The following is a 27,908-nucleotide window of genomic DNA, read 5'->3' on the forward strand; positions in this document are numbered from 1 at the left end:
TCAATAAGCAACTATTGAGTTTTGTTATAAATATTACAGTGAATTAAAGGTACAGTTTATAAGTACAAAATATGCATATTGTAGGTTCTCTAAAAATGTAAATGTATAATAATATAAATAAATATTTTGAACACTGTTCAAATATTCCATAATTGTATTAGTAGGTACATTTTGAAATTGTTAAAAACAAATAATAGGTATGCCCCTAATAGTTTGTTACCTGTATGATAGGTATTTCGTACCTCAAAAATATATACATATTGTTTTTATACTTGGCACGATTAACAAAAATTAACATATGTAGGCAATACCTGCTAATGACTGTAATTAGGTACAATCAAATCTTCACAACATATTGTAACAATAATTACCTATTAATTGGATAGTCTCTAGTTTCCATTTACTACCAATGTATTTATGTATGAACTATGAACGTCACCTAACACATTAACTAGTACGTATATCTAAGCACGAACGTTAAGATCTATTTGTTGTAATTTTAATATCAATTAATAATTAAACGTACTTATATATGATTAAAACCATAATGAAATGAACCCGCAAAGAGCTGTAGCGTATTTCGAATAGAATGTTTATTTTAACTATTTCAATTATGACAGTCGATAGATAATAATATATAGTTGTTCAAAACAATGAATACCATATCATTATCTACAGTAGTTTCACTGGATTCGGAGTAGAGACCACGAGTTCTATAAAATATGTATTATTAGTATTGCTCATCAGAATTCAAAAAACGTAATTTATTCATGTGTCTCCATTACAAATTTATCTAGGTAGCAAATTTTATGTTTAGAATGCTTACGATGATCTGCTGAACTGTTTACCTAACTCAGTTATTTTTATTTTTAACGAAAACTAATACTTATATATACTTATATTATCAAATTTATTTATTCATTTATTTTATCAAGGATAGCCACGAATATAATTTAAGACCTCGCGTACATTTTTGTATACGTTAATTTTAAATAATTAAAATACTCATAATTTGTTTCAAAATTAAAATATTAAATAATCGTATGGAGTATTAAATAATATTCTGAGGTGGGTATAAAATAAGTAACCTGCAGATACTCACTTTTAAAACTGATAATAGGTAAGTTCGCTCTTATTTTAAAAATAACATAATCTGCCATGTTATACCGTTATATGCGCAATAAATAATAACTATATAGACAGTGGCAGTGACATGCTAACTTGGTCAGTCCCCTAAAACTATCTGACGAAGGCAGAAAGTCATCTTTAAAATAATAGCTAGGTATGTGAAGAATTGAATCTACTTAAAAATTACTGTTTTTCTTTAAATTTTTAATTTTCATTTTTTTTTTTAGTACAAACTCGATCCAATTTGCTATCAGAAACCAATCATCTCTATATTTGAAAACAATAAAGCATTACATCGACTACTTTTGGTATAGTTACCAGTGGCGGCTCGTGTGCTTTGAAAGTGGGAGGGCGTTATAAACTTGCTTATTTATGGAAAGTATTGAACACAAATAATATCTATTAATAATAGTTAATTAATTAAATCCATTTAATACATATAAATTATTATATATATTATTTAGTTACTATGTTACATTCGCACAAAGTAAATAATAAACACACGCAAGTTCGGAATCAGTGCACATATCGGGCGATTAAAATCATCGCCCCGGCGGCAGTATTATTGTTGTGTTCCCCCTTCTTAGTTTTTGTATTCTGATCATAGTTATGACGAACGACTTCACATTCGCTGCTCGTGGGTCCCGGAAAATTGTTATTGGTAATCGATTCTCAAAAGCTACAGACGCTACAGTGTTGAATGATTTATTTTTAAGCTCCTATTATCTGATAATGTTTTCACAATATTTATTAGTGTAAATATAAGAAACACAACTTTTATTTTTAAGTTTTTGACAATATTATATAATTACATTCGTTTGTAAACGACTAGTACGATTTATATATATAATATAAATACAGCATGTAACAAAAAATCTGTATTACTTACCTAATCTTAGCACATCTGTAGATAATCAATCTATTTAAATGCGATTTTTTTTCTATGAACAAAATAATTCTATTTCTATAATTGAATGACATTAGTTTCAAACATTTCAAAAACAATTTTAATGCAATTTAGTATTTTATACTTTCAACAACCATTATTTCGATCATAATTAAAATGGTTTAAAAAAAATTATATTAAAACTGAATAGAAATCTATCAAGTTAAAGCAAATAAATTAGTTGATTTCATAACAATAGCTATAGCTTAGCAAAACACGAATCACGTGTTTTAATAATTAGGTAATCTTGATTATAATATACAAGAGGACACTCGTTCTAGCATGCACACGGAGATACATGTTAATAAAATACGATTAGTCGTCTATAATCGCATATTTTATGTCGTTGTTAAATCGATAAATTTTCATTCTATCATATACAGATTGCGACCCAATGTCTCGATTTTGATAAAAACTAATTTGCAGAAAGTTTAAATAGTATGTTAACTTTGAATCTTATACGAATAACTGCTCTTTATATTTATGAAGAAGTGTAAGTAATACTCTAACGTCGAATAAACAAACGTGTGTAAAATATTTTTAAATTTTTAAAGTCAATTTTTTATTAGTGTATATCCAACTATCATAAGTTGTTTGTATAGGATCTGAAGAAAACCGTTTTTTAAAATCCAAAATACTACCTACGTACTATCATAGTATTATAATTTACATCCGCATCATTATTAAGTCGAAATCAAAAAAAGGTATTTTTAGCATGAAAAACAATCCGGGTTGAATTTGTTTGATAAATAAAAACACGATCAAGTAGTTACATTTCGTTTGCATTTATTATAAACAACGACCGTCCTATTGATATATTAATAAATTGTATTATAAACGAGAAAAACGCTGCAGGAAAAACAATCTTAGATACATAGAAAAAAAAACTAATCTCCGTAAATTATAATATTATTATTATCATAATAATTAATTAGGTACAACATTATATTATTATAACTATTGAAATGTTTAATCAGTTTCATAATAATCGCTATAAAACGCGATTTCTATGATTTAGGTATAAATTGTTCTGTGGTTAACGATTATTATAATAATTAACACAACACATAGACACACACACACGTACACATTATTGTAGGTGCCTACTGTAAATGGTAGGGCACACGTGAAAAAAATTATTTATGAAAACTTCAAAGGCAAAAAAATTATTAAATTAACTCTGTACTACTACCATCTCTTTTTTTTTAACACTAGTTATTTATTTAAATACGATGAGCTGGTTAGGTATATGGATCACGTTGGCTTCGAGGTGTTCGCCTTATTACGAAGACGCCTCGTCGTCGTCGCCGGACAGCATCTGATGAGCGTACCTCTGTAGACTGTATTCGATGTATTCCGATTTGGTTTTGAATCCAGGAAACAGCAAAATTCCCATAACTTAAAAACGAAAAAACAATCGGTTAGGTACTAATAATTACTGTAATGCCTTCTTACATAAAATTATATAGTAGGTATATAGTCGAGAATCGTTAACATCAAAATATATAGTGTAATAAAAAAAAATAATAATAAATTAATGTATAGTTTTAACTTTAATTGCATTATAAACGTATTTTTGGAATAGCCTAGTAGTTTTAAATACTAAAAAAAAAGAATTATTTGTAAAACGAATTATTATTTATTTATTAATATTAACTTAAAAATAAAATATCATTATTATTAAACGATATGTTTTTTTAATTAAGTATGAAAAGTACAAACTACAATTCCTTTTAAGGTTTGTAAAAATTTATTTTGATATTATTAGTGTATTGTAAATTATAATTCATGTTAATACATATTCGTATTGTAATTATGAAATATGTTTGAAAATAAATTGGGTATGATACTGTTATCTATTAAGAATATTTCTAAAACTCAGAATTTCAAAACTTGACTTTCTAAAAAAATATTCCAACATAGTGTTGGGAACACTTTATACCAAGTAGAGTATCTAAGTATCTTTATACTTAACTATATATAATAAATATAATTAATCTATTGCGAATTGATAAATTCTTACCAGCAAATAGTTGTTACCTACTATAAAACGTTGATTGTCGCCGTTCTAAACGTGACATTGTTACTTTATTAGTATAGATATTTATTTTTGACTTAATATTATTATATAAGCGTTCGGTCTGCAGAGATAAGTATAATAATATGATAATTATTGGCAGAATCATATAAAGCAATTATATTTTTTGTGTTTTTGGCGCCTACTACCTACACATATTATAACACGTACCTAGGTCCAGAAATTATTATGATGACGTATTGACGTATAAATATAATATTATATACCAAATAAGTACATACATTGATTTATTTACATTTATGGTTAAGGTGTTAAAAATTATTTGTACGATGATCAAGACGTTGTATGTATTATAAATAAAAAATGAAATTCAAAACCACAGTATCCAATAATCAGTTTTAGTTAAATTAGTATAATATTATCAACTCAGAATGTAAATTAGGTAAAGAATTATTTTTTTTTGAAAATTATGTATTAGAAATGTTTAGAACGTTGTGCAATAGAACAATTACGTATGTCTTAGAAAATAACGTGTTAGAATACCTTATAACTATATTATGATAATTTAACATAAAAAAGTAGAGTCAATATACCCAAACAAATTGTATAACATTATTACTAGTGAGTGGTGTATCGATTGGTCAAATATATAAAAATGCAGGCGCTGACTAACTCGACAATAGAATTTTTAGATGATGGTTAAAAACTTGTATATTTGTATATTAGGAAGGCTGGTGATAATATGTCGACAACAGACTTACTATCCAACTTATCCATCGATTTCTACCTATATTATGCTTGGATTGATTATTTATTTATTTTTATTTTAACAGAAATTGTTGTATATATCAGTTATAATTGTTAATCAGAGAAAAGATTGGGTTGTTTGTCGATCTTTTAACAATATAGAAAATTACGTTCTAAAACATGTATAAGCGTATAATTGATTAAAATCGATATTCGACTGATTCAATCATTTGTCGGAGATATTTTTATGAATGTTACGAATATTTATAAGTAGGTATTTGAATTTGCAGTTTGCTTACTTTACACGGCAAATATGATAAATTCATACTAGTTTAAAATCCTGGTAAACGGAAGACTGATTAGAACCTACGCGGAATCTTAGTACGATCTCAGCAATATGACTAAGTAAATTGAGTGTACGACAATTTTTGTAAATTTTAAAGTGGTAAATTGAGTCTTGTGGAAAAAAGTAGTAGGTAAATTGGGTCCGGACTTCCTACTTACGCTTATTATATTTACATAGGTATTAGTCATACTACCCTTATTATTACATTGCAAATAATGTCATATGCGATTAAACATTTACAGGCTACATCCCAATATTTTTAACTTTGTTGAAGAATTACTAGAAGTACAATCAGATACGTAAGTAAAATTACGAACCATAAATCAAAATAAGAAAAGTACGCTACATAATGAATACAATTTAAGGGATTACAAAATATAAATATGATAAATCGATTTAAATTCTGTATAATTTATATACGTCTTTGTACTTTTCAATATAAAGTTTCTACTGATAACATAATTTATAATAAATGTATATATACTAAAAAAAAAACATATTTTTAATTAACTATAATAATAATAATTTTTTAATTAATAAATAACGTATTTAGTTTATACCAAAGTTGTAATTTATAACTTGTAAAATATACCCAGTATTTATTTTACTTCTAATAAAGATTATTTGATATTAAGAAATACACAATTTGTATTTTTTTTCCGGTATCCAATTAACCGAGAAAAGATCATTCGGTACCCTATTTACCAATGGCTTTCAGCAATATTTAGACACTACACTCTATTTTTCATTTTTATAAAACTATAACAAATACCTACTTTTAATATATGTAATGCAAACTTCTGAAAGTCAAGGAAACAGTGAGTTTATAATATATAATAAATATTCATTTGAGTTTTTTAGAAGTAATGACAATATTAAAATAGACAGATATTCGTACAAAATACAAATTTAAAACGATCGTGGAAAAAACAACCAATTTGTATAGTTTCAAATATTAATGTCATATTATAAAGTAATTAACACAAAACTAATTATATAAATTAAACATGAGAAAATTTCAATTTTTCATTCTCACAATTATTTATTATGTTATAAATATATTTTTTTATTATTTGGAAATTGTTTGTTTGTTCCTTATAGGAACTGAAAAACGACGAATTAATAACAATATGCCAATTTTGAAATAGTATAAAAAAAAATGTATAAGAATTTTTATTTATAAATTATAAATACTTATTTATTATAGTAATATCTCCTATTACATTTTATGTATTTTTTATTTTGTGTTAATTTTGATTGTTGCCATTATTTTGTAATTATTTATTTTTATCATAGGTATATATTTTAAACAAAACTAGTTAATGAATAACGAATGATTTTATAAAGAGTATAAATATTTTAGTACCTACCCCCGAAAATTATTTTTCAAAGGGTACTAGTACCTAAACCGATTAAATAAAATCTCAACTACACGACATAACACTTTCAACACGATACATGTTATATTCATTTTTAAATTTAATAATTTAAATTGCAGAAATTCTATAAGCACGTCTACCATCATATTATTAAAATCACGTTTCTGCACGGTCGTTGGATGACATACTTGTAATATATGATATGAACAAATTGTTGAACGTGGTTCCAATGTACAAAAGGCTGAAGAATGACACTGACAAGACAGAATGAAACTGAAAAAAAAATATATATTAAATTATTAAGTACTGTATATAACTGCTTATATTGCAAATAATATTATTTTTAATTATTGAAGATTACACATCGAGCATTTGGCAGATTTTCTTTTCTTCGCTTGCGTCGTGTATTTGTTTGTATAAATGTATAACTATCTGACAGTGGTCAGAGAAATAAGATTAACTATAAATGGATTTAAAACCGTGAGTAGATAAAAAGTGATATTATGGCCAATGATTTAATATATTACGGTTCTATAAATTATTTTAAAAAGAATGTGAGAGAGTAAGCTTTAAGACAAAAGAATCTCAGAAAATAGATCTGGCAATAAATATGTCTCAGAGACAAAATGATCTGATAATAAGTTTCCTATTTTTACCAAGTAAATTATAGTAAATTATTATAACTAATAACTATCACATTACAACTATAATAAAAAATTGTAAAAATATTTATTTAAATACACAAACAACTAATATATAATATAATGTAGGAAATAATAATAATAATAACAATAATACTTATATAATAAAAATAAAAATAATATTCTATATTTATGTAAGTATCTCCATATTTGTATAACTTTAATTGCTTGGTTTCAGTTTTTAACAATTCTTTTCTCCAAAACGTATGCATAAATATGAAACATTAATCTAGTTAGCGTTTTCATTATTTTTTTCTTTCATTTTTATTGTTGGCTCGCTTAGTTCCTACAAAGATAATTTTTGGTGGTTTGTAGTTATTTCATATCCGGTTTTAGTAGGTAATATATAATATTAATGTCCAATTTTATGTATTAAGTATACAAAGTGTTTGTAACTATATAATAATAATTGTATATAGGTACCTATTTAAGTTAATGTTTTTAAATGTTTCAAACCATTAGTTTTACCTACATAATTTTTTTAGGACTTTTTTTGTTTTCTTTTAAAGGTAGAGGTCACTACTCATTATTCATTCTGGTTTTTTTTTACACAGGCATTTTTAAATATTACATAATTGCGATACACGTTTGATTGTAAATACATATCTATATATAGAGAGATATAAATATTATATGATATGACCCAACTCTTTGAATTTGTTCACAAGAATATAAAATTATAAAACAAAATTTAAAATTATTTTTACATTAATTTATATATAAACATATTATATAAAATAAGTTTTATATTCGTAAGTTAATTGCGATAACTGTAACTTCTAATTATACTTAAACTTTTTAAGTCAATGCCCAGATTTCTACGCATTTATTATATGCTGGGTTACATAAACTTAAAGTTTATTTAGTCTACATACAGAAAGAGTACCTACCTAAACTGTTTATTTAGGACTTAAAAATTTAAAACGTAAATCGAGAAGAAAAGTTTTGTTTTTCTTTTTAGCGACAATAAGTACATAATCATGAAAATAAACATTTCTGATCTAATTAGGAATTATTACATTTTTTTTTTTATACGATTTTGATAAAACATGTTATAAACAATTATTAGGTATGCGATTATTGCATACAAATAATACAGTGCGCTACTCAATATATTGATTTAACTGTAGAATAATTCAGTGAAAATTGGTAAAATAAAATCGTAGGGAGAGTTAGTATGTCTGTTATAATAAATTATTTTTTGAAAGCAATAATTCTTTATTTATATATGTATATTATGTGATTATATTATTATTGTTAATTATATTATATATTTAGATTCTAAGAGGAGCGATGCAGGTATTGATTTTACAAAAATGTAACACGATAAATAGAAAAACAAAATATGTATTTCGATTTTTAACTTATTTGAAGGTAGTTTTTGAAATAAAATTTTATTTAATTTTTCAAAATAATCGGGAAGAATAAAAATTAAGGTAAAACTAGCATTTTTACAAAATCGATTTTTTTGAGGTATAGCTCAAAAACAAATAACTTTATAGATAATTGAAATTTATACTGAATGTTTTTACCATCATTTTCCATGCATCATAAAATATTTGAAGATATTTTGACTCTTTTTGAGATATCTATAGACATTTTATATTTTTTTAGTTTATTTGCTTGGTAGAAATGTTTGAAATTTAATACAAGGTTTCCTATAAATGTTTATACCGATTTTACCTAAAAATATCGAAATTGCATTCAAAGTCACTGTATATTTTTTTAATTGTTTGAAGTTTTTGTCGAAATTACATATATTTGCAAATTATTTTATGGTTAAAAATATATAGTATATAGTGTTCATTTTTTTATTGCTAAGTCTTGAAAATTTCATAAAAAATTCTTTAAAAGTATTTTATACTGGAATCAAAAAAACTAAAAAATATATAGAATATTTTTTCTCATAGAAATTTTAAGTTATAATTTGACCGAAATTATATATTTAAATGGAGAATGATTTTAATTATTTTATTGTATTTCAAAAATATTCTTCATGGGAATATGCAACTCTTACCAAAAATCTGTATATATATAATATAAATATATATACACACTAGAAATATTTGTTTGATTATCTTTGTATTTGCGAGAGAAACTAAGGATTGATATAGATCTGTAATATCAAGGAGAATGAGATACATGGGGAAAGTTTATGGAAAGTCTAAATCACTGACGAATCGCTATAGTAGCACAGTGCTTGTGTAAGAATGTTTATACTTGCACTGTTGCGTAACGCATCATCACAAAGATCAACATAATAGACAAACATTTTCGAGTGGGACGGGCAAGTATTAAATTCTAAATCAATTTTAATTGAATTGCGAATAATACTTGAGGAATTTACAGAGAAAATGAGATTCACAAAAACACGGCGGTAAACGGACGAAGGCACCCTACTTGTAACAGTGTTACTTGAGGTAGATATGTAGAGTATTATTTCATTATATAAACGTTTATTACAATATTGTACTAAAGGAATAAAGGAATTTATTTTAAAATGTATATTATAATTGTTACTTTGTATAATATTATACTCTAAAAATTATAGTAATTATACACATAAAATTGAAATTATTAACAGTAGGTATAGGCAATAAATTAAAATGTATTGTAATTATTACAAACGATAATATAAGAACGTGATATTTAACATATTTTTTAAGAGGATTAAAAAATGCATAACAGACAGCAGTTTTATGATTGGTTATCTCCGTTTTACATAAACGAGCATTAATAAAACCAAGATCGCACTTTTCGTTCCAAACGTCAAGGGCTAGGAGATAAGTTTGATTTAAGGGTGTGCTGATGACCTGTCATAAAAATTTAAAAGCTCAATACTATGCATAATAATAGCAGTAGGAAGGTACTTTGTTAAGCAAACTAATTTTATAGTTGGTTATTAACGTTTTGATAATTATTTTACTTTTATCACACGTATTACTATAGGTAGATTGTAGTTGCATAAACAACACTAAACACACACTGAACAGCTGGTGTTATATGAATATACCTAATGTATGTCTGTGTTAACTATACGGATATATATCAGACTTTTATACATCGAAATTCTCAGAAAAACGTTCTGCTTGGGAAAATGCAGTCATGCATATATGAGTATAGGCTATTATATAAAAGTAAGGCGCAATTAAAAATACGACTAAAACAATTTTTCAAAAATATATCTATAAAAGTAATATAATTATTTCAAAAATAAAAACAAATGAATTTAACGAAAAAATAATTGTTAAATTATAAATTATCCATCCTTTTATAATATATTTGGTGTACTTTAGTAATTGTATTCGTGCGTTCTTGCATATCCACCCAAATTATTTTATAATGTATACTTTACTCCTATTTCTAATCAAAACTATTACACTTTCATAAATATATATATACGACTTGTTTATGGAAAATATAAATGATGAACTTAGTAAAACGTACATAAATTATTTTATGTGATCTGTTCAGATGAGTTTTATGTAATGCGGGTGCGGGGTGACACAATAAAATAACAAATAAAAAAAAATTATAATTTTTATTATCCACTCTGAGTTATGCAGTGTGATAAAATAAATAACAATTATTGTCACTAAAGTGCCTAATTTTTGTAAAATAATTTTAATCTGAAATTCTCACCAACTCTCGCGTTTAATATTATTAATCATCGATATATAATTATACGTGCTACCTACACAACGTTGTATACAACTTATTATTTGGACGCACTCCAGAAGGGCTTCATGAACATTGAATTAACTTGTAGAATTTATTGTTTTCTTTACGCAGAACTAAACATTTATTTTCGATTTTGAACAGAGAATTGATGATTTTTATTTTGTGCTTGTTGTAATGTTTTGGAGCAGCACTCTTATTTAGTTCTTAAAATGTGAGAGTGGCTTTTAGTAACAAAGTAAAAAATTGCTATAAATAATTTTGAATAAATATAACAACGAAGAACACGAGTATTTACGTACCTAACAATAGTTTTCGACAAAATCGAATTTAGGTTTTTTTGTTGTTATTCAGAAAGGAATAATCAAAAAATCTTGAAATTTTCATTAAATATTTTTAATATCATTTTATGAACATGCAATAATTTTTACAACACTTCGTATAGTTTTTTAGTTATTTTGAGATATTTAAAATTTTTTGCTTTAAATTCTGAGCGGAGTAATTAATATATTGATTTTACAATGTTTGTTTTATTGTGTCTGTAAATACTTTTTGGGTAAAGTTGCATGGTGATTAGCATTAACAGTAAAGCTGGTACCACTTGCCCACGGTTTTTTAGTTTTTTTAAATTTGAAAAATTTACAATCTGTATTAGATAACACAAAAGTAAAAAAGATGACTGACATAACACATACGTAATTAAAAAACAACGCGTGAATCACACGATGAGAAAAATCCAGCGATGGTATTTTCTAAAATATGTTTCATGCTAAAAATAGTTGAAAATATAATACAAGATTCATATCGTCATATGGTTTGTTTTAATATATTTTAAAAAACTAAAGACTTTTTTTTAATATGCTTTTAAGTTCACATTTTAACAAAACTGACGAAAATCATAAGCTTTCCAAAACTACTTTGTAAGTTTAAAATGAATACAATTTTCAATTTTTAATACCTACGTGTTAGGCTAAGGGCTATAAGGCTTAATTATTTAATACTTTTAATATTCTAGTGAATTTAGTAAGTTTTTTTTTAATATGTAAACATTTGAAATTTAAATGTTGATAATTTCCAACCGAAAAATAACGAGTTTTCTTCGATTTTAGTTATTTTTTTGTAATTCAAATAATATACCTACGTCGTTAAGGAATTTTTTGAGATTGTGTATGTTATTAATTTTTAAACTCAATGAACGTTTCAAAATATTTAAACTATTTAAACCATAGATCGTTTTATGAAATTCTACGCGAGTGTGTTGACAACTAATGACTTGAAAATATTTTAACCTAACGAGTTAATAAAATAATAATAATAATATTACATAAATTAGATATAGATAGATGTTAATCCATTCGTTTCTTTAGGTAAGAATAGGTTTTTCGTATACAAAACAAATAAAATAAAAATTTATGATTGAATTAAAATTTAAAATTCAACACTTCTATTGTTGTAGTGACCTGCAACTCATTAACAAAGTGCATTCGAAACTTACAATAAAGCATAGCGATTTTCCATTTTTTATTTTAAATTTAATTATTTATATAGATATACAAAAAAAAATCCTTAAGCCCATTTCTTAAGTAATCATCTCATATTAACGATCTCACTCAAATATGCCGTTATTGATGCGTGGCGATATAATACTATTTTCAATAATCGTTTTCAGGTTCGTGAGCAGGAATTTTTCGTGAAGGAGATTATGAAAAGAGTATTATATTTATATTAAATTTTCAAGTACATAAAAGGTATTTAATAATTATAGTTTTTCGTTTATACATTACACTTCAAAAGTCTTGCAAAAGTAAACTTCTTTTTAATTCGGCAAACCAATAGCTGTGAATAATCTAGGTGTAAAAAAGCTATGGTTAGGATTGAACCCCTCCAACCCATATGAGCACAAGACTGATGGTCTTAAAACATTCATGATGTACGAAATATTTACCAGTTTAGTATGTGTTTGTCTGAGGTTGAAAAATCGGCCCATATACAGCTTTGTCGTCACCCAGCAATCGGCCAACCACTCAGAGATTTCTGTGAACGTGCGCTCCTTATCCTGGTCCCAACTGTTAGGAGGTAGGATCCTTTGAAATGGACCGCAAACGATGCAATCCAACAAGGCAGTGCATAGGCCGGCCGTCCATATCATGTTTAGTATCGAACAGTTGACCAGCCACATATATCTAAAATCCGAGCGATAACGCCAATGTTATAATTAATTATATTACAGGTAATGTACTTGCTTAATTCGATAAAATAATGGATTGAAATCGAGCTTAAGATTAAAGAAAGAATCCACTAAAATAATATTTTTATAAACACTCACACCAGGAAAAATATCCATGGAGGCTATTCTTAAAATAATACTAATGAAAATAACTTAAGAATACGAATTTTTGATCGTATACGGAAATATATCACGTGAATCGTTCGTTTACGAATCTGATTCGTATGGTTTTAAGAATAGCTTCACAGATCTGAATCTGTCTGATGTACAGTAAAAAACTGTAAGGTTATACCGATATCAAGCTAAAATAATTTAATAATTACGCTTATATAATACAAACATTTAATTTTTATAATTTTTTTTTTATTTTTTAAGCAAATAAGTTTTTAGTTTTAACAATTTGGGTTGATTATTTGAATATCTTCCTACTTTAGTAATTAACATTATTCTATTAATGTATTTTAATTATACTTAAATTTAATTGACAAAAATTACCAATAATTTTGTATATATAGAAAAAAAGATTAGTTCTCATTTGTAAAAAAAGATGTTTGTACTATCAGTGTACACTTATAAATTGAGTAGCAAATCTAAATAATTAAAAATATGGTCAAAATATATTTAACTGCATTAAATATTACAAGAGTGTCGTCAGTGGGCGGTTTCTCTTAATAAATGTCTTGTGAAATCTAGAACCCTTCTAGTAACAAATTACGCGTATTGTACAAAATATGTATAGATTGTTTAATTTCAAATAAAAAACATAAAATACTTGTAAACAACTACGTCATCAGCTGTGGGCTCCGTTCTGAGTAATGCCACAATCAGTTTTCCAAAGAATCATTCCTATTTTTAGAATACTCCATGAAGCCACGAATCATGAATACACTTCAGTTTATATTAGTTATTTAACTATAGTTATTACTATAATATATATTATGATTGGCTAAACACAAAAAATACATGTGTACACATTGATCGATTCCTAATTTTAATATACGAACATAAGTGGAGTGGTGTAAGATGAAAGTCTTCTAGACTATAGACCATTCACTGTTTTATTGGCGACAATATTATGCAGATGTATTAAGATATTATGACATAGGTAAGAACGTTCTAATATAATCATAACTTATGGGTTTAACATATTCAACAAATAAAAGTATACGGTTTTAAAAACCAACAGATAAAACTAAAAATTTAATTTAAAAAAAAAAAGTAGATAAGTGGATACCGCTCTGTAATATATTAAGTGTCAATAGTTGTAGTTCGCTGTGATGGGCGTGTTAAATATTAATTCAAATAATATATATATTTTTTTTTCAATAGCTATAAAGTAACTTATTTTATACTTTTAGGATTGAGGTGAGTTAATTTAATTTTCTTCCAAACACATTGCATTTATTCTAATAGTTATATAATAATATATATTTTTACCATATCATATAAATTTATATAACTCAAAATTTAATAAAATCTTTCTATAAAAATCGTTAAACTAAAAACAGATTTATAGCATAAATATAAAATAGATAATAATATCTTAAAAGAAATCAAAATTATCATTGCCTATGGTAAATATTTGCATTTCGAAATCATCGTATTTATTTAATTATTAAAATTAGGTTTATATATTTATATCATACATTTATGTTATTATGAACTTATGACGTATCAACGTGTATAAAACAGGCGAACTTTGGTCTACCGAGTGTTGGCGGACGCACAATCGAAAACTTAAATTTTATGTTGAGGTATATTGATAAAAAATAACAATACTTATAAAACATATGTAAATGTGTATAATAACTGATCGGGTAAATTTATACATACAGCAAAGCACGGGCATAATTTATTATTTAAAATCCGTTCACGTTCTGTGTAAGATAAATGGACATTAATACGACGTTTTAATCACGCTACAAGAAATATAATATATGAGTTACCAGAATATTAATAATGTCTCTCAGTCGCGTATCAAAGTTTCACGATAACCTAATACACAGCGCATCGGTGTAGTTGTAATTCGGCGAGACTTTGAATGAGCACGAATTATTTTGTTATTTTTGTATAGCATATAGGTATTATATTAAATACATCAAACGAAATTTTCAGAAATGAATATCCTACCCACAATTAAGACAGATTATAACGGTTATACCGTGGTTACGGTGAGCCAAGTCAAATCAAACTCATATTGTGTGCACGAAGGTAATATTAATTTTGGATCAAACTTCTAATATCTAAATAGCAATATTTACATCGTGCGGTATTTCGTCCGCTATTCCCCTTTATTATACTCAACAATTATTATTTACCATGGTATCACGTTATACACTGTTAACTGTTTGTGTTTCAAAGAACACACACAAATATGTACAGAAAAACCAGACGGGATTTTATTTTATTTTGCTTTTTTTTTTGTGAAAATGTAATAGGTTGCTCATATATTGTTCACACGAGTGAGTGGGTAGGTCACACAAGTATAATATTATATACTTACAAATATAAACTCGTTACACATGTAACCGTAATCGCTGGAAACCAATTTTTTTGCCATGACATTATTGCGTTTAACAATACTATAATTTCTTTCCATTCGTTCATGCGAACTCTAAGTTCTTTTGAAATCCTTTCCTGCAACAGAACCGATAAATAATTAAAAAACTGTATTTCGTGATATACTATTGAGTTTAACATTATACTAGTACAGATTTTCTTATTTTCTCATGCTATTCATAACAATTTCCTAAGCTTAAAATGTACGCGTCACATTATATGTATGGGTATCTATACATGGAAAGCCGTCAAGCATCCACAGTAAGCGTTGAGCGTATCTCGCCATTGAGTAGATCATTGTATAGTGAACACGTGTTTTGAATTCAATAATCATTGTACACGATGAAAAACGATTGTGGGCGAAGACGGACAAACTATGATGACTTTGGTTACTGAGCAATTATTTTAACAATAATGTTACAATTTAAAAAAAATATATTTTCTTATTTTTTTTTTTTTAATCTGGTTTTTTTCAAAAAGTACATAGCATTTTTCGTTTTACCCATTTTAATGAATACCCATTCAGATTGTATTTTGTAACATAAAACCTTCATCCAAATTGATGATTGGAGCATTTCTTCTGTTAGAAAAAGTGAAATAAATAAAAAACACATACGTTGTAAAATCAATACATTCTTTGCTCCCCTCAGAATTTTAAGATGAGTCACATCCGTTACAGTAGTCAGTAACCAACTTGAATACGAGCTAGGTATACTAAAAATTTACTACACAGCAGAGCGACTTTCTCAGTTTCATTAAAATATTTGTTATAATATTTGTATTGGTCCAATAATTTATAGCGTGGACCGAAGTATTTATGAAATAGAGCAAAAACAAGTCATAACCACCAGAATTATTGAAAAAAAACATATTATATCATAATTATAGCTGCCCGAAACACATTTTTGCGGTACAGTTATTGATTATACGGAAGTAAAGATTATAATTTATACCTTATTTCTTGAAATCTATACATTTATATTTTGATTTAAACCATTTTATATAACTATAAATTATAACATTGAAGCTATGAAGGTGATTTTTAACTTTTGTTGTTTAATAATATTAAAAATTATTAAAACTGTAAAGCAACTAAGAAATATATCAATTTGATTTTTATGTAAGTAGTTAAGTGATGAACAGTCAAATATAATATAGCAGTCGTTAGTAGTCGTTACACATGTTATTTAAAATGAAAAAAAATATATAATATACATAAATTAATGACTGAAGACTGTACATTGTACATTGAATAATAGTAACATTTAATTTCTCTTTAATTTATTACCATTCGACAATATTAACTGACATAATTGATAATACATATGAAATTATAAATATTAACATAATTATTATAATGTATTCAAATCTAAATATGAGTGATAGCTCACAGTGCTCATAGTGCTTAAAGCCTTCAAAGGACATTAGTTATTACTTATTAATTATCTATATAAAATAATACAACATAAAATCTATTGACTACTATTGATACATAACTTATTTAATTTAGTTTTTTAAATTTTAAAAAGAGTGATGATTTTTTTTATTCGTTATTTAAAATATGTTGTACCAATGTACAATAATTTTACAAAAATGTATACAAATTTATATTATGATTCAATGTTTTTTTTGGAACAGCATAAACTCTATAAATTTTTTTTGTGTTCTAAAATACTAATACAGTAGAAAAATGGTTCAATTTACAATATGTATTTAAGATTGTTTCTGGAACAAATTGTACCTAATTTATATAAGGTCAATAAATTCCTATACCTAGCTATTTTTAATTAATAATTGATTAAAACTATAAAATAATTAACAAAGTTTTTTGTTAATCAATAAGCTTATAAAATTATAATACAAATTCTTCAGAATTTAAATATGGTTTATAAAAATATCGAAAATATAGTCACTTATTTTTTCAAGCTTTGAAATTAAATATCGATAAAATCAAGATAATTTGAAAATTATTTTATATTCAAGAATTTATACAATTTTCAATTTTAATAGTTTAATTTTACATATTATTAAACTTAACATTTTAAAAAGTTTCTTGTACGTTTTATGTAATTTAAGAAACCTGAGACTTGAAACTTTTGCCATTTCGGATATTATATATTATGTTCACCAATTTTAGTTTATTTATTTCACAAAACTATTTATACCACGCGTTTTACGGTATTGACTTATCAGTTGATATCGCACAACTTAACCTACATGAAATTAAATATAATCTATCAACAGAGGAATGTGTTAATACATTATTGAGTTCAAAATTAAAATGGACAAATCAGATTTGGGAACACTAGAAAAATAAAGGATTATATTTTTTATCAATTAACTTACAGCAAAAATATTGTTATTGTATTAATGTTTGTAAAATTTTGGGGGAGATAAGATAAGTTCACCAAGCTCTCCTAAATATGTCTATGCATACTATATTTTTAAGTAAACATAGAGACAGTAATTTAGGAAAAATATCAACGTACCTATAAAACGTAAGTACGACTATTGAATTACATAAAAAATTCAGAACGCATTCAAACCAAATTTTTAATTTGAAAAGTTATATTTAAACAGCTTTGTGTAAAATACGAGTATTAGATAGTACCTATAACACTAAAACTTTTGCAACAGTTTCAAATTTTTAAGACAATAGTTTGATAAATATACCTATCGAGTTACCGCAATTTTGCGAACTATACAAAATGTAAAATAATAAGCTTTAAATAATATTATAATTGAATTAAATTTTTGTTTTCAACTTATAAAAAGTTGTCTGATAAATCTTTTGATCATGTTTTGAGTAGTAAATTTAAAATGTCTACTAAGAAATAATAAATTTAAAGTACTAAACTTTGTTAATAATTTTTTATTAACGTACACTACGCGTATAAGGCTGCATAATATTTTAATTTTGTCTACCTATTATTAATAAAATTATTTTTTTTTATTTATACGAAAAGTTAGTGTCATAATGTCTTAAATATATTTTAAAATAGCGACGGTCGTCGGTCACAGTGTTTTATTCAACCCGAAATCCAAATCACTAGTACTTTGTGTATTTGTATGTTTCCCATCGACGGAAAAAAAATTGTAGATACATACTGCAGATGGTTTTGAATAAATTTTTACAAAACAGAAAACGCCAAGAGTAGGATGGAACGATAAAAATTGCTAGTGTTACTACTTTTCGTTATTATAATGTATTACTACATAATAATTTCGTTGTTTATTTAATTTTTTTGTTGTTGCTAAAAATCGTTTTATGATTAATCTAAAGTTATTGATGGATAATTAACCCGGTAAATTTTATCGCTTGATCAACACTATAAAATATCTAAAACAACTATTTTATACTTTTAGATTCTAAACGGAAAAAATAAATAGGTATATTAACTTAAGGTATACCGATATAATGAGCGTGTATTTTTTTGTTCCTGAAGACATTTTAATAGCAACAATAAAATGGTACTTAAATTGTTCATACTAATATAAGGGTGATGGTTTCTGCAGGCAAAAAATAAATCTTATTTGTCCTTTGAGTTCAAGTTTAAAATGTGGAAAATTCCTAGTTTCAAAATTCGTTATAATCTTGACAATTTTTAAATTATATGTGTGTAGTTAAACATTGATTAATTCTAATAGGTACTTCTATTGTCTGAAAATGTAATACGAAATTCTTTACACATTTTTCTTAAGGAAATTAAAAAAAAAAAGTTTAACGTAAATCCACACTGATTTTTTTTTTATCAACGTTTGAAATTCTAATTCTACAAAATTGGATTTTCAGACGTAAAATAAACGTTTCTCCTCCTTTAAGCCATGATTGTCGTTTTGTTGTAATTGGAAATATATTAATCGTAAAAACTCAAAACTTTTCATCATATTACTTATTAAAAACACAATGACATTTCCAAAAGATTTAAACTAATGTATTTTATACAATTTTTATACTACAAACCTAATCATAATCATTCTAAAAGACATTGACTTATAAATTAGTCATTATAATATAGGTATGATAAAAAACGATTGTACATATAATATACTATACTTTAGTTGTATTACCTATATAACATCATAGACGATATACTGATATATTATGCTATATTTTTGACAGAAATCACTTTAAAATTATTTTTAACAACTAATAGAAAAGTATATCGCACATGATAGCAGTCATTTAGAGACACTATACTGAGTATACTGTCTCCGCTCAGAACCGTTTATCGTATGCAATGGTGACCCATTCTCATTGAAGTACTTACACTCGACACCTTCAGACTTACAGTACGGTGAATTCCCAGGTTTTTTTTTATATGTGTATGTTTTTGACATGCATTTTAAGTAAAGATTACACACAAATATATATATAATTATTATATATACATTAAAAAGCTATAAGTTATAAAAAAAAACCTACATAAAAAGTGAATTTTTAAAAATATTTACCATGACGTAAAAATAAAGCACGAACGCATATAATACGTATTACGTTACAACCGATTTCAAGTCTGTTGATTGTTATTTTTGAGAAAAATAAAATCTTTTACCATCTAATAATAATAATAACACTACCGTTTATGTTATTTTCTATAACTGTATAATATATTCATGATATAAGCTAATGGAATGGGTAATATAGGAAATAATAACAATTTCAATAGTTATTTAAAAAAATTAGATAATTTTAGAACATATTATGTTAAGGCGGTGTTTGTTACGCAAACATTTCGACGTCTTAAACTTGAAAAAAAGTATTAGCGATAATTGTCTAGATATGGGGATGTTATGTTTTCACGGAGTAAATAATGAAATATATGGATCGATTTAACACAACATAAAGGTACTGTACAAGGTTTTTCGTTTTCCATTATTTTTTATTTATTAACGTTCCGTAAATAATTATTGTATCGTACCGTTACGCAGCGAAAACTATTTTCTCGGAAAGCTGTCAGTTTTTTTTTCGATTCGAGCACTGCAAAGTAAATCTATATATGCACTTTTATCGAGAGGAAATAGATGAAGAGGTATTAACCTCGAAACTATCGTATATATTGTGATAAGGATTATTATTGTGAATCAATTATTATATATATTTAAAATATTGTTAAAACTAATTCAAAGTGACTTGTAGGTGGTCCGTGTCAGCACGTACCTTATCGATTTAAAGTAAGGAAAAATGGAGAAAGTAGTTAACCGCTCTTCCGTATAGTAGGTGTCGAGAATGCATCGTCATTGAATAAATTACTGTAAGTAATGTATATATTGTGATAAATTTGAATTTAATAATAAATCATTGTGTATGAAAAACGATTCTGAGCGGAGACGAGTCTGTTGACTATATTGCATACTATACTTTATAATGTATTTATATTTTATATTGGTATTATAGAAACGTATTTTACTGTTTGTATAATACGATAGATTGATTGATTTTTGCGAAAAATTGCATTTATCATATAATTAATTTTCATTATTTTAACAGTAGGTATATCATTTTATTTTCAATTTCGTTAATTATAATATACAGAATTAACCCTTTTGGACATAATATGTATACTATGTACAAGAATATTAAAGATATGTTATACGAACTTATTTAGTAGCTAAATAATATTAGATGAAAAGATTGATAAGGCGTGTAGAGTCCACAACATTGTCATTGATCATCATTACACGGCTAATAGGTTTGTTTTTAAGATTGTTGGTGGTGTCAAAAAGAACATAAAAGAGTTATATAGAGTGCAAAGTATCTTTGTACTCTAAAATATATTTAAAAAAGTAATTGAAGCAAATCAACATTACCTCGTAACAATCCGTCCAAAAACTTATAAAATACGTCTACGCTCCGTCAAAGAAACTAAATCAAGTTTGTAGTTATGTGGCTCACATGGGGTATTCAACTTAAGGCTTGCATACCTCAATAATATCCAATGAACCCTTTTCATTTTCATAGCAACACTAATATTGTGTGTGGACTCCAAACAACGGTACCTATTACTCCAAAATAGGGCTTACAACAGTGCAATATAATACCTCAAAGGATAAGTATTTCCGGAAATCTGTACATTTCAATTGTGTGTATTTATATCATAATATTATATTATTGTTACTTTTGAGTTAATACCGACTTATCGTAAAACTGGGTGAATAGGTTCATGGTATAATAGCTTAAAATTAATCTAAATGTTTTGAAAATATCATTATGTATATGTATATCAAATATATTAACATACGTAACAGTTATATATAAAAGCCAATATTTTTCAGATTTCTAGATTTGAATAAGTAAACACTAATAAAGACAAACAATGAATATTTAATTTTTAACATAACCAATAAAAATTGAACATTTTATACATTTTTAACTACAAAATAATTTGAATATATTTTCGTGATGTTAATGAATTTTGTAAACATTTTAACTTAAAACATTGATAAAAAAAAAATTGAGCAAATACATTTTTAAACAACTTAATATATAGCCATCTTGCATTAAATTAAAAAAAAAATCCTATAAGTATCGAACAGATAAAATACTTATAAAGAATTTAAAATTAGTCTCGAAATTAGTTTAAATATATATCATTATGTTCATAGAAAATATTTTTGGAATTGCACTAAATTTTTTTCTTTTTTTTATAATTCTTGCATGAAAAATTTGTATTCATAGAACTTTGTTTAATATTTTCAAATATTAGATATGAATATAAAAATTTATGATTTTTTTTTTTTAATTTTGATGAAATTGATATAAATTTGAACTTTAAACGTTTATAAAAATCGTTGGAAATCGAAATCGAATTTGTCAAAAACTAGTTTTAAATAAAAACTAAAAATTTCCGTTTTTTCTTAATTTGTCATCTAAAGAAGATTTTTTTTTAAATAAATGAATAATGAAACAATAATTTTATATTATATTGATATACTAAGTATTTAAATATATACTAAATACATATTAATTATATATATAGACAAATAAAATTATAAAAATTCTCAAAGGAAATATTTCGACAATTATTTTTTTTGTTTAAAGATAGAAAAATCAAAACCCCAACTCAAAAAATGAGGAATCTGAAAAAATCATAGAAATCATGATTTAGTGATTGTTGTACAATTACCTACAAGATTATATATTATTATAATTTATAATAGAAAAATGATTAATATAAGGTAAACGTAGTGAGGTACACGTGTAATTAAAAAACCAAATTGATATAAAGCTATATAACCCATAGGACACAGTTTTTTAATATCCTCGGCTCAAATAATTGTATCGATTATTAATATCCTAGTTACCATAAAATACTTCTAAAAAATGTTTTAATTTGCTACAAAAACACAATTTCCACAATTTTGTAAATACAATTTTTAAAATGTTAATAATTTTTACCTAAAAATCAATTAAAAATAGTGTGAGAAAACTATATTTAAATATACTTCATGACGAATTAAATTATATGGGTAATAGATTAGTTAATTACGACTGGCAAAATATTTATATTTTGAGAAAGAAAAACAACAACATATTACTCGCGTAACGCGTTATTGACATGAATACGCGTCCGGAAGCGCTTTATCGTTATATTTATTCTTTTACTGTCTCATACCTAAACTAATGATAATTTACTCAGTAGTCAGTATTAGTACTTAAAGTCTGAAATACTCTACAAAAGCGATAAATTGACTTTTTTTAACATAAATATTGATGATATTAAAGTACCGCTAGATTTAATATTTAATATAAAAGTATATAATGTTATAGGTATAATTTTAAAATTGTTGTACCTATGTTTTATGTTAAACTAAGAATGTTTAATACTAATAATACTTTAATGATATTAAAGAAAACAATCAAAAATGATGAATTCACGTAAAAATAAATTATGTATTATATAAAAATAAAAAAAACAAATCGAATATCTATTTTATGAACTTTTCAAACTCTTTACACACATTTATATAACACGTAGGTTTAAAATTCCTTTATATTCAAGTTCTAAAATATTTTCGGCGTCGAATCCTTTAACATAAATAAAAATAACGAAAAAAATAAAAATATTTTTTATAGGTTTTTAAACATTTTAAAAACAAAACATAAATACATTGTCTTCTGCTTAGTATATAAATTTAATCATATGAGCTACAGCTATGATTGCATAAACTGAATGGTTTTTTTAGAACGTTAAACGATTTTTACTAACAATTTATGCGTGCATACATGTGTGTCGTCCTTATCGTGAATCGAAACGTGGCTATATAATAGGAAAGTAGAGACTTTGAAGTTATAGGAATAGTATTATTATTGGATCGGAGTATAAAATGCGAGGCATTATATAGTGGATTTAACAAAAAATTAAATTACGAACAGAAAGGGTTGACCCAAAAATGGTAAAAGCTTACGCGCCGCCGTCAAATCCGATTTTTCGTAGACGGAGGCAATAAGCTGATTTTGGGTAAATATAACAATAATACATATTTTATAGATAGCAGTAGATACCTATAATTGCACTGCCTTTACACAATATGTAAAGTAATTGTAGGCATACATTTTTTTTCTTACGATGTAGTAGAGAATGTTTGTTTAGCCGCTACTGCATTATAGACGTATACTTATACTTAAATAGTAAAGAATTAAGATCAAGAAGATTAAGAAATTATTATGTTTTTAAAGTGTCATACACACAAATTGTTAAAAATTTTTGCGGGTACTCAATAGCCAATCGTAATATTGATTTTAAAAATAAAGTATGACGTAGCCATAGTCTATAGTTATTGACCTACAAAGACGAGTTATTATTTACATCAATTACATTGCATTTACATTCAATAACTATAGTTTGCAAACACACATTATAGGTACTATTGTCTATTATAATAGTTATCTGTAGTAAAATATTTTATGGTCTGATCATAATTTCATAAATACGGTTATAAGTTATAAGTTATAACATATATTTTATTATTCTCAACCCACATTTTCAATAGAGGAAATGACAGTTCGTATTGTCTACGTTTATACCACTTAGTACTTTACCGTCTTATACTTTTTAGATAATTTTATATTAGTTTTGTTTTTTAATATAATATTAATTATTGGGTTCAATTTCAAAGTGTAAAAAAATTATATTTATTTAAAATTTACTTGTTAAAAACTTGATAGTGGAGTGGGTTTAAAACTCCTTTAATATTGTGTTAATGATAAACTAGCCCCGGGGGAAATTTTTGATAAACCTTTTTTCTGCTATGTTAACTTCTTAGAAGAAAAGTAAATAATAATTATTTATTATAACTTTTTTTTTCATGTCTGTGTGTATTATATTGAAATTATAATTCAAGTCTTGTATCGCTATGGTTGGTAGGTAAATGAAAAATTGTGGGTATGATTGTTTTAAACTATTAAAAAATTATAATACTTCTTGTACAACTTTTATATGATAGTATACCTGTATATATTTTTGGCGTTTTTAAAATCAATTTATTTCTAGTTAAAAGACATTGTGTGATATCATTTTTTTAACCTAAGATTTTATAAATATTAAAAATGGATAATCATGGTTTTTTTTATAAGCATTTGAAGTTTAGATTTTGACAATATTCGTAAAAATCACGAAAATTTGCAATTAGTTTTAAAGATGAAAATGTATAAATTGTTCGATTTTTATAGCTGAGAATTGAAAATTTAATACGATATTTTTCAAAATTATTTCATATTGTAAACAAAAAATTTTAATAAGTACAAACACAGTTTTTTATAGACGTTTTAAGTTTTAATTTGGACGAAATCAGATATTTAAACGAAGAACATACGGTTATAGCCGTTATAGGTATTTTGTTGTAATTTAAAAATATTATTTCTGGATATTTACTTGAAACTTTTAACGTATATTGTTAATTATTATATTTTATACCCATGGTGAAATTTTAAATATAATGTTTCAAGCAAAAATAACTTCAACCTAACAAATAGTAAAATAGATTATTTTAATGTAAATATAAATACATCGTAAAATACGGTACGTAATAGGCAATTTTTTATTATTTAATTTGAATTTAACACATTAATTACAGTGACTTATCTTTAATGTCGAGATATGCTGGTGGTTAGGTATCTACTTACCCCTTTTTTAAGTCTTATTTTTTATTAATTTCTACACGATTTCCGGTTTATCTTGTCACTGCCAATGACATTTACGGTGATGGGTAAAAGTGATGTTTAAAAAAAGTCCACAGAATCGTTTACAAAATCGCACCTTTAACCCTCAACACTGACAACTGACAGGTGCAAAGAGTGGGCTAAAATAATCGCGTGCTCGAGTTCGTTGTACACATGCAATGCGTGTGCAAATCGTGAGCGGTTGACGGCCGTACAGACATAGACCGTATTTATCTGTCAGTGTCGGACCGCAGGTAATAAAATAAAAGCCAAAAATAGTCCAAATATTTCCTAACGGCCGTTGGTCGACAGACGTTTAATTTCAATCTTTTGATCGTTATAACTAATTGGTGATTATTGATTATTGTAGGTCGCACGAAATCCTTTACAACAATATACCTCTTTAAACAGTTTAAACATAGATGTACCTATGTTACTAGTTCATACATCATTTTATTTACGTATAGTTGACTAAACACAGAAAATGCTTCGAAGCAAACAAAAATATCATTTGCTCGTAATCATAATAATTAATAACTGTGAAAACTATCCATGAACCATGTCGAGTTTATGGTCAAACGCGTATCATAGTCACTACTTCAATGTCCCACAATTTCCAATTATTACACTAGCCCACAAACATGACGAATGATAAGTTCGATTCAAATATATCGCAGTGACGTGATTAAAGTCTATATATATAAATTTGTATAATATATATTGTTTGGTCGTTATTATATAGTTACTATATGATTTATGACGTTAAGTTTACCGCGGAAATCGATGCGACGAAGCCGTTTGGCTTGTTATTTATCGATATGATAATAATGTATTAATATATTTATTGATGGTTGAAAAAAGTAAACAAATAACGCTACAAACCATAAAAATATGTTCAGTGAGGATAAAAACTGTATACTTAATATTATTTATTTTTTATGGAGGTGCGGCATAAAAGCATTTCCGATGAAGGCCGGAACAACAGGCAAAAATATAACAATAATATTATGCGCTTAATTTGATGTATAGCGAACATATTATTATACTTATGATCGACATATCTATAGTTGGGCAACATGTTGGTCGCCGTTAAGCCCACAGCAACCTATCGATTTAGTGGTTAGCACCGTGGCCTATTTTTGTATAGGTACCTAACATCATTGCACCGTGTACAATGCGAAATTTATTATGGCTAGATGTGTGGTGTAGTACCTATATAAAAACTTATTAAGCGAACTCAGAATGAATACTGTCTAATTTCAGGAACTTTTTATTAAATAAAAAACGCGAAGCTTCACACGTGTTTAGGCCTCAGCGCGTGCATTGTGCTAAAAACTGTGCGGATACAAAAGAAAAAAAATAACTATACAATAGTGTGCCGACTAACCAACAAATTCGTTTTAAACCGCACAACAACAAAAATAATAATAATGTTAAATGCGTTTCGATTGCACGTACCTTTTCCAGGAAATCGATGCATCCGTCTCCGGCCATGTTCGTTCGCAACCGTTGTCGCGTCACAAATAATGACAATTTGTATGTTATTGTCGCTGGAGGACCGGACGGGCAGGTGACCGCGAAGTGACGGACGTGAAACGATTACGTCGCCGTTTATTGAGTAGGCTCACAACTAGTAATACAATATTTTGATATTTTTACTAATATTATATCATATAGCAATATTACTACGAGTGGGTCAATTGTTTTATCGTAGGTAAACAATAAGAAGAATCGTTGGCGAAAAAAAAGTTTTTGAGATCAACGCGCGACGACTATACAGACGGCGAGTAGGTATATACCAATAAAACGACGATTTTTTGATGTTATGTTATCAACGATCGGATGACGATAGGAATTATTGTTATTATGACGACGGCGGAGGTAGACTGTGGATCGACGAGCGGAAATGACAGAAACCGATCGAAATGCCGACGGCGGTACGCTGTCTTATCTGTGCGTAGGTATACGAATCGCCGAAAGACGATTATTAAATAATA

General features: G+C 26.1%; 1 protein-coding gene across 1 annotated transcript; it reads right to left on the reverse strand.

The window, feature by feature from the left end:
- Positions 1 to 2,840: 2,840 nt before the first annotated feature.
- On the reverse strand, positions 2,841 to 27,850 carry LOC114128108 (ADP-ribosylation factor-like protein 6-interacting protein 1). Its single transcript, XM_027992538.2, has 5 exons — positions 27,370 to 27,850; positions 15,694 to 15,827; positions 12,909 to 13,146; positions 6,773 to 6,857; positions 2,841 to 3,472 (listed from the first exon to the last, which is right to left on the reverse strand). The coding sequence occupies exons 1-5, from the start codon at positions 27,403 to 27,405 to the stop codon at positions 3,357 to 3,359; spliced, it is 609 nt and encodes a 202-aa protein (XP_027848339.2). The 5' UTR covers positions 27,406 to 27,850; the 3' UTR covers positions 2,841 to 3,356.
- Positions 27,851 to 27,908: the final 58 nt, after the last annotated feature.

The sequence above is a fragment of the Aphis gossypii genome, chromosome X, assembly GCF_020184175.1.
Source record: "Aphis gossypii isolate Hap1 chromosome X, ASM2018417v2, whole genome shotgun sequence".
Classification (NCBI taxonomy): Eukaryota; Metazoa; Arthropoda; class Insecta; order Hemiptera; family Aphididae; genus Aphis; species Aphis gossypii.

Bases quoted from the DNA above. Each gene is read 5' to 3' on its own strand.
- LOC114128108 (XM_027992538.2), bottom strand. From the start codon at position 27,405: ATGGCCGGAGACGGATGCATCGATTTCCTGGAAAAG. The intron at 15,828-27,369 runs GTACGTGCAATC...GTTCTGTTGCAG, and splicing joins GCATCGATTTCCTGGAAAAG to GAAAGGATTTCAAAAGAACT. The intron at 3,473-6,772 runs GTATGTCATCCA...TTCGTTTTTAAG, and splicing joins GTTCATATCATATATTACAA to TTATGGGAATTTTGCTGTTT.